Consider the following 15276-nt stretch of genomic DNA (forward strand, 5'->3'; position numbering starts at 1 on the left):
AACACATCTACCACGTAGTCTCCTCTAGTAACATCATCTCCAATAATAATTGCGAGGTCTTCTTAATATTTCATGGTCTTATTGATGTATCCCCTAAGCTTAGAACTTTTGATACTCTTGTCCGCATAGTTTAGGCATAGATCAAATCCATATATGAACAACAAGGAACAAAATGGTAAATATTTGATCAAAAATGAACATGACAAAATGGTAAATACCTCTAGTCATCTATCAAAGCAAGCATCATTCATAATTACCATCTTCTTCGTATCATCCCAACCGGCACCACTCAAGTTATGACATTTTTTTCATGTCCAAAAATCTATTGTGGATAGTTTTTATACGGTTTTCCATGTTCTCGATTGTGAATGTTGAACCTAATTATTCATTGATATGAATGGCGGCGCCATGATAAGCGATTTTTTTGAGCTTCTTATCAGCCTTCATTCCATCTTTAGCATACTTTGCAAAGAAAAGAATTAGCAAATCATCATATTTACTCTCTCATAATTGGTTAACTCTCTCCTTGCAAGTGTTTTTCTTTTTAGATTTATGAGCAAACACTTTCTTATTCCTCTTTAGGTTAGGGGATGAACTTTCATCACCATCAATATCAATAGCATTTCTCTTGTTGCTTTGACATTGTTGATTAGGTGATGAAGTTTCACCCATGCTATAACTTTGACGTTGTAAAGATGGAGGAGCATTTAGCATGTTCATAAATAAAATTGGTGGTTGTTGGCCAATTCCCCAAGTTAGCATCTTGCATTTGGAAATTATTCCAAATATTAGGACCTTGGCCAACTTGTGAAGAATGATAAGGCATAAATCTCGGGTTGAACCCACAAGGGATTGATGAATTCCTTGGGGTTCTAGGAGATGAATTTGATGTCTTACTCTTGCCTTTGACCTTATAAAGTTCCTCATAATTGAAGTTGTCAGCCATACCTAGAAAATAGTTATAGAGAAATACAAAAAATAAATGTAAGTTGAGTAAAAAAATGTGTCCTAAGAGAAAAGTCCATACAACATATAATAGTAACATGCAAATGTTTCTCAATTAACCTTACATAGTTTTGCATCACACCATCATAAAATGAAGTACATGAAAATAGAAAAATTCATAACATAAGACAACATCTCTAATACATTGCATCACATGCCTATTTCATTAGTATTCTCCCCCTTATATTTTTCACAATAATCAACTCGCATTTCCCAAGCTGTTTGATTTCTACGATCATTCCACATGTTTCTTGATTGTGTTTGCTCCCTTTGAATTTGGGGTTGAGAGACATCAACAATATTATTCTCATCTTCATTAACAACATCACATTCATCATCTTTGATGTCAACGGTCTCATTGAATATGTCATCATCCGTGTCAACCATTGCAATATAATTGTGAGGAACTATGCAAGCTAATACGATATCCACTTGCACACGAAAAGGGTAATGAGGCTTTGCGGTGAGAATTTTGAAACGATTCTTCAAACAACCAAATATAGCTTAAATCTTAGACCTTAAAGAAAAATGTCTAAGATTATATATTTCTCTTCTATTTTTAGGTGTTTTTTCTATTTGCTTCAAATTATAACTAACACCACGATACGGGGAGATGAAACCCGACATGGTCGTGTATCCCGCATCACACAAGTAATACTTCCCTACAATTTGCATGATATAAAAGTGTTTATTAGAATTTTTATCATTTCATTGAATATCATTTATTAATTGAAGTAATTGCTTAAAATTGAAGATTTGATGAAATTACCACCATATACTTTCAAGCCATGTGGCTGTGTCCTAGACAATGCATCTTGAAGGACTCTATAGTCATTTGCAGAACCTTCCCACACAGGTAATGCATAAGTGACACCACGATACGGGGAGATGAAACCCGACATGGTCGTGTATCCCGCATCACACAAGTAATACTTCCCTACAATTTGCATGATATAAAAGTGTTTATTAGAATTTTTATCATTTCATTGAATATCATTTATTAATTGAAGTAATTGCTTAAAATTGAAGATTTGATGAAATTACCACCATATACTTTCAAGCCATGTGGCTGTGTCCTAGACAATGCATCTTGAAGGACTCTATAGTCATTTGCAGAACCTTCCCACACAGGTAATGCATAAGTGAACAACTTGTTTGGAGTACAAGCCATAAAAATATTTTGTGTAACATCTTTTCGACCACGGAATCGTGGAACAAGACTAGAAGGTAGTATAGCATCAACATGTGTCCCATCTATCTGTTGGCCTTCTTGTTTTGATGATGTTTAACAAACAATTTACCACTAATGTTGTTTGTCTAGTATTTGTGTATTCTTATTTATTGTAGACAAACAACGTTGTTGGAGGATGGATGGAATAGAGCTTCAACGATCATATCCAAAGGAGGTTGGCGGAATGTCGGTGAAGCCTTGCTATTCAAAGTTTAAGATCCAAGTTAAAGCTTCATCCACGAGATTACCTAGAAGAGCTTATTGAAGATCAAGATCTAGCTTGGGTAATTTAGTTTAGGATTTATATTATGTGTGTTATATACTCTAAGCTCAATTATCTATACACACACATTTATTGGTTTCTTCGTATATATATATATATAGTCATATATATATATATAAGTTTTGGTTTCTATGCATATATATAGTTATATATATACATACATATGTTTTGAGTTTTTATGGTTATATATATGAAATTCTATATTTCATATTTTCTATTATGTTTTTGAAAACATTGCATAGAATATGCAATTTTGTGAAAATATTGTATTCTTAGTTTGTAGACTTCAATATCAGTTTATACATGTTTTACTAAGTCTACAAAAACATTTCACAAAGTTTCAAAAGTTGGTTTATGTCAAAACATCAAAATTCAAGTATCTCATATTTTCATGTTTTGGACTAGTTTGTAAAATGATGATATTTTTCATTTGGGAAGTCCTTTTTCGAAACCAGTCGTTGTAGCATGTTTATTATCATGTCTACAATCATTCCCCAAAGTTTTACATTTTTTGGAATTTATTTGATATTTTTAAACAGTGTTTTAAAATCAGCTTTGTTTTTCTGGGATGTCAGTTTTCGGTCGACCGGTACGGTCGACCGGTCAATTGACCATTCGTCAGTATTTTTCCAGAGAATCGTCGGTCGACCGGTCCGGTCGACCGAGAGCTCAAATCGGTCGACCGACAGAATTTCCGGTCGACCGACGATGGTCCAGAACGTTTTCTTCGTGTTTTTGCTCTCATCGGTCGACCGACGGGATTTTCGGTCGACCGACAATATGACCGTTGGACTTCTAACGGCTATTTCTGAGCTGACTCTTCTGGGGCATTTTGGTCTTTCTGTTTTGGGGTTTTTGCTGAGATTTCTAGTGGGTATATATACCCCATCGCTGATGTCTTTTCAGTCAGTTAAGAGAGTTTTAAAATAAGTTTAAGAAAGTTTTTAATCAAGGGTTTATGTTTGGTTTAAGTGTGTTTATAAGCTTTTAAGCATTTGAGTGTTTTGGTTTTGTGAATCACTTCCACAAGAGCTTGAGGAGATCATCTATTGGTGTTTGGGCATCCAACTCTTCTCCCTCCACTCTTGATATATTGAGAAGTTTTCTAAACTCTATTTCTAGCTATTTTATATATTTGATTATGGCTAGGTCCAACACTTAGTGGGTGTAGAGTGTGATTGCAAGAGTGTGAGTTGTAGAGTTTTCGGTTAGCTAGAAAACCGAGTGTGTAGAAGAAGTTCCGGCTTCCAAACCGGATTGTGTTAGTGGATCTCTCCCTGGGAGTGGGGAGCGGAGACGTAGGACGGAAGGTCCGAACTCCGTGATCATATTGCTTGTTTGAGTGTGCTTTGGCGTTCATTCATATTTATGTTCATATCTTATGTCGCCATTGTCATTAGCTCATTATCTATATCATCCACTATCTTGTTTAGATTGTTTACCCCTTGTGTTAGTTTATATATCCTTACATATATATATATTTCATCATATAGGATATATCTCATTGTTTACATTGCTTATCCTAGCTCATATATCTTGTGGTATTTTATTCTTGCTAGGATAACTCATTAATTAATTTTAATTGGCATTTAATCGGATTAGATTAGCATAAGACCCTAATCACCCCCCCTCTAGGGTCTAACACTATCATACCAATACAATCCTAGAGAACAAAAAATTACTATTGAATATTTTTAATTAAATTAAATGAACATGTTTTTAATCACAAATTAAAGAGAGAATACCTTGAAATGAGGATAGTATAGAGGGTTGCTAAGGATCTCATGTGGAACTTTATTCCGTGATTGTCTCAAAAAGCATGGACGTATGTGGCAAATTGCTTCTAACACTTTGTTCAAATACCTACTCACAGTCTCCCCAAATCTAATAAAATGTGACCTAATACTTTGATTTTTAGTTTTATGTCCTAAAATATTCAAAGTCATAGCAAGTTGCTCCTCCACTGTAACATGTATTGAGTCTCGCAATAAATCATTCCTTCTTATGATCTCTGCAAGCTTCATAAAAGCACCACTACACATTCTAACATACTTGACACAACTATCACTAAATCCATTATATATCTGGTCTATGTGTTGTTTTCTATTTTGATATTGCTTTATTTTCTCTTCACTAGGACCTGCACGTATAGATCTACGTCTACTTTGCATTCTCCTCATGAATGTCATAACCATAACTAAAACAGATAGTGTAGCACCTGAACACATATTAGCTATTTTCTCTTCGTCGAGATCACCATCCATCTAAAATACAAGCGTCATATTAAAGCAGATACCAACATTAAAGGCAAATGATCAAAGTCTTTTAGGAAAATTATCATAATCACTTATGTAATGATTGTTTAATTATTTTGTTCAGCTCATATGTGCAGTATGGTAAGAAAATGTTATTAGACTTGGGATTCAAAATGTCTTTGGAAAGTAATGCAGACGAAGTCATGTCACATTGTTCAATATCACGAATTCAAGCATGTTCTATGACCCACAATCAAAAATACATTTTTTCTCTTCTTATTGCTAGGCCAAGAAGAATGGTAACTACAATATGTGTACATAAAGAGAAAATTTTATAAGTACTCGCACTTTTTATGATCGATCTAAACCCTCCAATTGGCGCCAAAATCGTTAACAAGACCCCAAGAATGATGCAAAACCGTTAACAAACTCCCACAATAACTAAACAAAACTTGGACATAGCCACAATTTCTTCATTCTTATGCTATTTCGTTCAAAACCCACAAATCAAATGTACGCAACAAACCCAAACCCTAAGATATACATCCATACTATGAGGAATTTCATCAAACAGCGAGCATGCAAACTTAGCAAGAGAAGTTTTCACTGCCATAAAATCACACCTATCTAAAGAAATACCAACAAATAGGACATAGATCTATGAAACTATGATTATTTTTATTTGCCAATAATCAATCAACAAACCAATAATCAATCAAAAGAAGTACCCAACAATGAACTTATTTGCCAATAATCACACCTATCTAAAGAAATACCCAACAATGAACCTAGCTACCAATAATCAATCAAAATCAATCTTATAGATCAAAGATAAAAAAAAATCCATCAATAATTCCCTAGAAAATAGGATATAGGTCTATGAATCTATGATTATATATGATGATTTGCCAATTTTTTTTAAAATAAAAGAACGGAGAAAGAGGGATCTAGATTTTACATTCAATAGTAGAGAGACAACGCTGGAGTCGAAGAACAGATAGATCAGTGCCGCTCAATGAACCAAAGGAAGGAGGCGGGAAAAATTAGAGTGAGAGAGAGAGAACGCCGAGCGGTGATCGTAAACCCTAAGGGTGAAAGGAGAAGGAAAGAGCGAACATACTGGTTTAATCACTTTCCAGTGATTTTGGTGTTTTGGGGACGGAAACATACTTTCCTCCAAATCTCACCTGGCGATGATTTTTCAGCCCTCTTTCTTTTTAGATGTTGGATATTTGTGCAGAATATTTGTCAGCCTTGGCTTTTGTGTTGGATATTTGCGCTTTTGGTTTGGCCTGAGTTGTGTGTTTACCTTTGAATTTCAAGCCAGGTAATGTCTCGGCCTGGGTCACAACCATGGTTTGGTTTCAGTTGTGTTGGATATTTGTGCTGGATATCTGTCAGCCTTGGCTTTTGTGTTGGATATTTCTGCTTTTGGTTTGGTTTCAGTTGTATGCTTTTGGTTTGGATATTTTGCCATCCATGTTCTATATACTAGTCTCTGCAGGACTAATATTTCACTTCTATGCTTTGACTCTTGTTCTAACATGTTTTTTGTTTGAAGATGCTACCTGATTGTGTGCTTGGCTTATGCATTCTCTCTATAAATGTTAGCATTGTCAATAAATCTAGTTAATTCTTTAATTGTTCTCCATGAACTTGGTGCTTGGTAGTTAGTTCCTGATTATATGACCCGGTGCTTGGTTTTTAGTTCTTGGCGATATGACTTGCTTTAGTTTTAAAATTGTTAATATTTGTTATTAATTGGTTGAAATGGTCGTTATGACATTGGTAATGTGATATTATGCCATGATGATGGTCTTTTTTTAATGTATGCATCCAAAATCTATACTAGTAATCAATTGTCAAGGCAATACATGCAACCAACATTGCTATTATGAATTTCTGATAATCACATTTTATTATAATTTTATACCCTCATTATTTATTTTTAATGAATAAATATACCACTAATAATTGTTTTTTATCTTTAATTGCATGTTAGTGAAGAATAAAGCCCAAGATCTCTTATCTCAACAAAAACCCATGAATTAAATGAAGAACACAAGCAAGAGTCAAAAATCCCAAGCCCAGAATCAAGCCGAGTAGCCTGTAGAAGCCGGAGAAAATAAAAAAATTAAATATGAAAAAAAAATGTATCAAGATAGTTGGCTGCAAAGAAACGACAATATCTCTCAATCCGGAAGGCGGAATTTAACATATAATATATGAAAATCGCCTATCTCGACGAGACGAAGCTATCCGTGAAATCAGAATTTGGAAATAGTGGGCATCGATGTCGGCATCGATGTGGGCATCGATGCTGGCATCGATACCTGCATCGATGCCTGCATCGATGCCAGATTACTGTAGCGCGCGTCAATGGCTGATTTTGCTTGTCTTGGGGCTCAAGTTTGATCCAATGGCTCTCATTCACTGATGTTTACTATAAATAGGGGTAGAGAGTGAGGGGTTAGAGGTGTGAAAATTTTGTAAACTCCTTTTGGAGAGGAGGGCTACTCTTAATTGAGAAGGCCTTCCAAAATTGTAACTTTAGTTGCAATTAATAATAATAATTTTTTCACCACTTTAAATATTTCTTCTCTTTGTTGGATGATGAAGATGGAGATGAAGAATTATTTAGAGGTTTGCATTTTCTTTCCTTTTTCTCTTTTATTTCCTTTTTATTGCTTATTAGTGTAGATTTATTTCTATGCTTGTAGTTTAGATTTTATTTTCTTGTTAAATAGCCAAGAGGCTAGAACCCTCTTGCCTTAGATTTATTTCATGCTTATAGAATAGATTTAATTTCTTGCATTTAATTCTTGCAATTTTATTTTGTAGTTTAGATTTTGCAATTTATTTTGTAGTTAGATTTTAATTTCTTATACTATTCACCTTGAGGCTAGAACCCTCTTGGGTTTAGTTTTTCTTTTTGTTTATTTTTATTTTGTTTGATTCGCCTTTAGGCTAGAACCCTCTAGGGAATCACCCTTTTCTAAGAAGTGGGTTCAATTGTAGATTACCCATATCTATAATTGAATCCACCATCTTTAATTTCTTGCATTTTCTTTTATTCTTGAATTTTATTTTCTTTATTCTTGATTTTTATTTTCCTTTTCCTTCTTGCCTTATTGATCATATTCATTCTTTGTCACATCCACTCTCACTTATATCTCGTGCCGATTTACACACTATCACTTCCACTCTCTCTATCTCTCCACAATCACATTCACTTATCACTCCTACTTGTCACGCACACAACATAAGAACCGATTTTATATTTTCTCCTACAAAACACCTTCCTCGTGGGATCGATATCTTAAATACTATAACTTGACACGGTTGTGCACTTGCAACCTTTTTGGTACATGTTTATGCCGCATCAAGTTTTTGGCGCCGTTGCCGGGGAAGGTGCTTAAGTAGGTTTTAATTATTTTGGTTCTTTAACTTGTGTGTTTTTTGTGAAGGAAACGCTTGGAGCTTGAAGATCGCGGATTGGAGAGCTAGGATTTGAAGATTTGCTTTCAGGTAAGTCCTCTTTCTAGTTTTTAATTCCACCCTTTAGCTACTTCTTCACAATTAGAGACAATTAGGACTTAAAAAAGAAGAAGAGATTTTATTTTTTGTTGACCATAATAAAATTCATCCTCCACTTTGACATTTACTAACAAGATAATAAATTCAAACAAATCCCCCCTTCTCATTTGTTTGATTGTTAACCCTAATTAAAAAAAAAGATTTTTCTTTTCCATCCTTTTTAGTTGCTTTTAATTCATAGGGTTGCATTTCATATAGTGTAGGAATTCACCAAGTGATTTGAGCATCTTGATTTGACACACACTTAAAAATATTTTTAAGGGCAAAACCCCATAATCAAGATAAGGTGAGGGATTTCATCACCCTTTCCTTAGCCCAAAAATCACTAATTCCTCACTACACCACCCAAGCCTAATAAAACTCATTAGACGTTGGCCCCTAAGGATTCGAGCTCAATAAGGAACAAGAAATCCTTAAGTGAACCGGTTTAAGTTTTCTCAGATTAGTTGGTGTCTAAGGCAAGGTTTAGGGGTTGCGTAAAGCGCTCCGCAAGGAAAGAGGTACTTAATTGATCTTTGATCACCCTCTAGTACTATCCTTACCTGGCTAACTACCTGGGTAAAACTTTGATCTTTTCACTGTAGGAGTTTTTGGTTAGGAGCTGGTCTAGTTGAGTTAGGCTAAACCCTAGAATTAGAGTTGATTGAAAAGTGATTGTTTTGATTTGTTTCAGTTAGGATTTTTCTTTTTCTTTATCTTCTAAAAAAAAACTAATTTTCTTTCTTTTTTTGAAAAAAAATAAAAAATAAAAAAAATAATAAAAAGAAATATTTTGGTGTATGCAACAGTGGATTAGGGATAATACACATCGATTAATTCGCTTTGAACCAATCATAGAAATGGAGCATCCTAATCCACCCGTTCTTCATGATATGTGCTATCCCATTAGGAATGCAATCCCCTCATGCATTAGGCTCCCCGAAACAAATGGAATAAGTTTTGAGCTTAGACCGCAATACATAAACATGCTTCCCAAATTCCTTGGTAATGAAACAGAAGACGCATATATTTTTATTTCGGAATTTGAGGAAGTGTGTATTATGATTAAAATGAGAGAATTAAATGAAGATGCGGTTAAGCTTAGATTTATTCCATTTGCTCTTAAGGATAAAGCTAAAAAATGGCTGTACAGCTTACCAACAAATTCCATCTCAACTTGGGATGAATTTGTCACCGTTTTTCTTAAGAAATTTTTTCCTATTCATAAAACGGTAAAGCTTAGGAACAGCATTCAAAACTTTAAAATTATCCCGGGAGAACCTTTTTGGAAGTATTTTGACCGATTTAAAGATCTTCTCATCCAATGTCCTCATCACGGTTTAGAGAAATGGCGATTGTGCCAAATAATTTATGAGGGATTAGATTATTCTGCAAAAACTTCCTTAGAATCAATGTGCCACGGGGATTTTATGAGGAAAAATGCTGATGAAGCTTGGGAGTTTTTGGAGAGTCTTTCTGAAAAAACAATGCAATGGGAACAGTGCGATGACAGGGTTTCATCAGTTCCCCATTCTAAGTCTAGTGGTCTTTCCTTGGAGTCAAACATTGCTTCTGAAGCGAAGATGGCGACAATTCTGCGGAGGTTAGAAGCCTTAGAAATTAAGGAACGAGCTCCAGCTCAACTCAATCATGTTTCTTTCCCAGGATGTCATAATTGTCAGTCTCCTACCCACGTTTCAGAGGAATGCCCTCTCCTAGGAAACAACAATTCATTAGAACAGATGAACGCTGCATTCCAGCACCCTAGAAATGATCCATTTTCTCCAACCTACAATCCAGGTTGGAGAAATCATCCCAACTTTGCATGGAATCAAGGAAATTCTCCCGGAACTCAAAACTTCACTCCCGCTTCAACCCAACATTTTCCTAGGGGAAACACAATTCCGTTCAATTCTCATTCATAATTTCAACAACCCAATCTACCATATCAAAATCAGTCTCCTCTTCATCAAGCTGTAATTCAGACTCCTCACAATCCAGATCAGGATAAACGTCTCAATCTCTTGGAAAGGGGTTTAGAAACCATAATTAATGCCTCTACTCAAACCACGAATATGTTGACTCAAACATCTAGCACGCTGAATTCCTTCATGCGATCAACCGGACAAATGCTCAACTCCAACACTCAAGCTATAGCTAGATTAGAATCCCAACTTGGTCAACTAGCTAGTGCCGTGAGTGAAAGAGAGAAAGAAAAATTTCCGAGTCAACCCGTGGTCAACCCTAATAACACAGGATGCAGTTCATCCTATGAAGCTCAAGTGAATGCAATCCATTCACTTCGGTCAGGTAGACAGGTCGATAATCAAGTAAGAACTCCTCCAAGTCAAACTTCTGATCCAATACAAATTCCTTCTCCTTCTGATGAATCTATTCAACAATCACTCCCCTCAGATGACCAAGAACCTGAACCCGAACCTGAGCCTGTTTTTGATAGATTTAGACCGGTTGCTCTCTTTCCAGATAGACTCAGGTCTAGGAAACACTCTCCTCAGGAGGAGAAGATCCTAGAAACATTCAAGCAAGTTAAGGTCAACATTCCTTTCTTAGATGTAATTGAACAAATTCCATCTTATGATAAATTTTTAAAAGAATTGTGCACTAAGAAGAGACGAATAAATGTTCCAAAGAAAGTCTTTTTAGCCACCAATATCAGTGAAATGCTGTCAAATCCCATACCTTTGAAACGTAAAGATCCAGGTTCCCCCATCATTTCATGTATCATTGGTAATACTCACATTGATAAGGCACTTTTAGACTTAGGGGTCAGTGTCAATTTGCTTCCATAGTCAGTCTATCAGCAATTGGGTCTAGGTGTACTGAACCCAACCAAATGCACCTTACAGTTGGCTGATAGCATCTGCTTCAGGTCTAGGTGAGTTAGAGGATGTTCTGATTAAGGTTGGAGAATTTTTATTTTCCAGTAGTAAGTCTTGGAAAACACAAGCCTCGTTTCCAATCCCAAAGGGACAGACACCTAGTCATCTATAGGCGGACGTTCTTAAGCCACTTCTAATGCTCTCATTCTAACTGAGAATGTCAATGAAACTGTCCTTTTGGGGAAATTTGCTGCTGATTCCCAACATTTTTATCCAGGGACCACCAATAATCAGCCTCTAAATAACACTCACATTCATAAGGGAAAATCAGAAGAAGAAGAAGAAGTCTGATTGGTTTTGAGGAAATTTTGTTGAAGAGTTAGTTTTAGAAGAGAGATCCACGGTCTTGAGAATAATAAAACGTTTAAACATGTGCTGCTTGAATTTAATTTTGAAGAACTCTTCTTTTGATAAACCTTAGATTCTTGTGAGAATATCAACAACCAAATTTCAGACTTCACAGAAAATTGAGTTCTTAGAAACAAAAACTTCACATCCTCAAGAGTCTAGTCATTAGAAATACAAATCATGGAACCAATAAATACCTATCTTACCTTGTTGCATGATTACTGAACACCCCGAAATGCCTTGAAATTCACATTATTAATATATCATTCTGAATTTTTTAAAATCCGGGAAGAATTTTTACGTCAACAGTAAGGCAGGAGTCAATATGAACATGACTCGTTCAGTTGAATATTTCATATCTACATGTTATTTTGTTTATTTCGGGCCAATAATAAAAAAGAATTTATTCTTCTCTCATGTGCAGAGTTTCTTGTTTCAGTTTTCAAAAAAAGGAAAAATGGAAACAAAACAAGAAAAAAAAACCGGAAAAAAAAAAACAGAAAAAAAAATAAGAAAAAAATATAAATTTTTGTTCTTCATCCCCTACCGGTTACCGCTCTCAGACCAAGGGATAATTGCAGATTTTATCAGCCGGACCCAAATGTAGTGCTTCCTTCTTATCGGGCCTTTACTTTAGGCATCATAGAGTTCTTCGCATGAGACCAATGCCAAAAAATAGGTGGGCCTGGTGAGATAGTTAATTCATTTGTCTCTTTATTTACAGCTTTTTAGTTACATTGTTCCCCTTTTCCTTAAAAAAATAATATAAAAAATATATCATACTTGCCAAATTGAATAGAGTTATGTAATAATTATTATTTGATAAATTTGAAATTCTAATCCCCTATTATATTTAACTTAAGTTCACCTTTTATGAAACCTAAATAATTTTTAAGAACAATTTTTTTAAAGTAGTTATACTACTTAAGCCCTTGAAACTTGTTTTATTTAACAATAATGAAATTTTGCAACTATAGCTTAACAGTTAAAAATAATTTTCAATAATGTCTTGATTTACATATTTTTTTCATAAAATATATATACATACAAAAAAAAATTGGCAAAGAAGAGTGCGAAAAAAAATTGGGCACAAAAAAAAAACTCTTGAATTCAGGTGATTCTATTATTGACAGCCCTAAGTGACCGAGTAATAAGCCCAATGAGATATGTCCATACTAATGATCCTAAAGCCCATTTGGTTAGCGCATCATTGGCCCAAAACTCGTTAAATGGTCATTAGAAAGCCGTTAAGTAGAAAAAAAATCACCAGTAAAGAAAGATTAAAAAAAATAACTTAATAAAGTTTTAAATGTATAATGGTCTTAGGAAAATATTTTAATCAAGCAACTTGAAAAATTATTTAAAACAAAGATTAGCATGTTCTTTCAAAATTTTAAATTAAAAATTTCTAAGTTCTATTGGCTTAGTTTTTTCGTATTGCTACAATGAGAAAATTTTCTTAAAAATATACCTTACGAGTATATATAAAAAATATTTTCTTGAGTGATAACTGGCTCCAATTAAGATATCTAAAAGTTATCAGTGAATTTAGTTATTTACTAACTCTTTAATTTGGCAATTTGACTTGAATTTTGGGGGTATATATCACTGCAAACCCCTCACGAGATCTACAAACTCGTTTCCCACCTAGGGATAACCTAGGGGTTTTTAAAGCTTGTTGTATGCGCTAAATACAAACGGCGATTCTAGCAAAGTGAAGTAGGATTTTCTTTTATTTTCTGCTAGCAGCTTAGCAAAGTTTCAGGGTGGGGTATGTTGATAATCACATTTTATTATAATTTTATACCCTCATTATTTATTTTTAATGATATATACCACTATACTTGTTTTTATCTTTAATTGCAGCGTTAGTGAATAAAAAAGCCCAAGATCTCTTATCTCAACAAAAACCTAGAATTAAATGAAGAACACACAAGCAAAAGTTCAAAAAATCCAAGCCCAGAATCAAGCCCGAAGTACCTTGTAGAAACGCCGCCCGAAATAAAATTAAAATTATGAAAAAACAATGTATCAAGATAGTTCGCCTGCCAACAGAAACGACTATATCTCCAATTCGGAAGGCGGAAAATTTAACATATAATATATGAAATCGACCTATCTCGACGGGACGAGTCCATCCTAAGTCAGAATTCTTAATTGGAGCCATCAATGCCCAGTATCGATCGGGCATCGATGCGGGCATCGATGCCGTGTATCCGATGCGAAGTCATCCAGATGTATCAACGGTCCAAAATTACATCTTGGCTCAAAGTTTGATCCAAGGCTCTCATCACTGATGTTTACTATAAATAGGGATGGATGTGGGTTAAGGTGTGAAATTTGGTAACTCCTTTGAGGAGGAGGGGCTACTCTTAATGAGAAAGGCTTCCAAATTGTAACTTTTTGTTGCAATAATTAATAATAATTTTTCACCAACTTAAATTTTTCTCTTCTTCTCTTTGTTGGATGATGAAGATGAAGATGAAGATGGAAAATTTTTAAGCTTTGCATTCTTCTTTATTCTCTTTTATTGCTTTATTAGTTAGATTAATTTCTATGCTTATAGTTAGATTTATTTATCTTGTTACTAGCCAAGAGGCTAGAACCCTCTTGCCTTAGATTATATTACATGCTTATAGAGTAGCTTATTTTCTGATTTAATCTTATAATTACTTATTTTGTAGTTTTAGTAGATTTTACAATTTATTTTGGTAACAGTTAAGATTTTTATTCTTATACTATTCACCGTAGGCTTAAAACCCTCTTGGTTAGTTTGGTCTTTTGTCTTTTATTTTGTTTATTACGCCGTTTAGCTAGAACCTCTAGGAATCACCCTTTCCTAAGAAGTGGGTTCCAATTTAGATTATCCATATTATAATTGAATCCACCATCTTTAATTCTTGCATTTTTTTATTCTTAATTTTGTTCTTTATTCTTGATTTTTTATTTTATTTTGATTTTATCATTTTTCCTCTCACCTATATTGATAGCGCTCATTCTTTGTCAATTCACTCTCACTATACACTGTGCATCATTACCACACCATTTCACTCTCTCAATCTCTTTCACAATCCATTCACCTTATCACTCCTATTTGTCACAGCACACGAAATTAAGAACCAATTTTATTTTCTCTACAAAAACACCTTCCTCGTGGATCTGATATCTAAATACTATAACTTGACACGGTTGTGCACTTGCAACCTTTTTGGTACATGTTTATGCCGCATCAATTTCCTGGCGAGGCATACAATGAAGAAAATGGCCACTGAGCATATTGTTCTCTTGAGCATCAGGTTTCATCAAAGCTTAGTTCATTGGGCATTTTGCTTCTTCGTTATATGAGATGGTTATATGATTTTGATAAACCTAATTTTGGTTCTCGGTTCTTAGTTAGATATGACTTAGTTTTGTTGATTCTTTTGGTGTTCTCTATGAACCTATTCTTGGTTATGCTTTAGTTTTGTTTTCACTTGATAGCATTTATTTATAACTCAATTTTAATATTATATCCTCAATTTTAAAATTAGTTCCTCAAATATAGGAACATTTTGAAATTCTCCCTCAACTGTCATATTTTGAAATTAGCCCCTCAAATCTTTGAATAGTTTGCAAACACCACCTCAAATTTTTTTAAAAATTGCAAACTATTCCCTAAAAGTTTTAAATATTTTTATG

At 34.4% G+C, this 15276-nt stretch overlaps 1 protein-coding gene across 1 annotated transcript; it reads right to left on the bottom strand.

Moving 5' to 3' along the window:
- On the bottom strand, nt 1156-2176 carry LOC109826517. The gene is made up of 4 exons (XM_020393547.1): nt 2050-2176; nt 1775-1942; nt 1603-1667; nt 1156-1488 (listed from the first exon to the last, which is right to left on the bottom strand). The coding sequence occupies exons 1-4, from the start codon at nt 2174-2176 to the stop codon at nt 1156-1158; spliced, it is 693 nt and encodes a 230-aa protein (XP_020249136.1).

This window comes from Asparagus officinalis, chromosome 10 (genome assembly GCF_001876935.1).
Source record: "Asparagus officinalis chromosome 10, Aspof.V1, whole genome shotgun sequence".
In the NCBI taxonomy this organism is placed as follows: Eukaryota; Viridiplantae; Streptophyta; class Magnoliopsida; order Asparagales; family Asparagaceae; genus Asparagus; species Asparagus officinalis.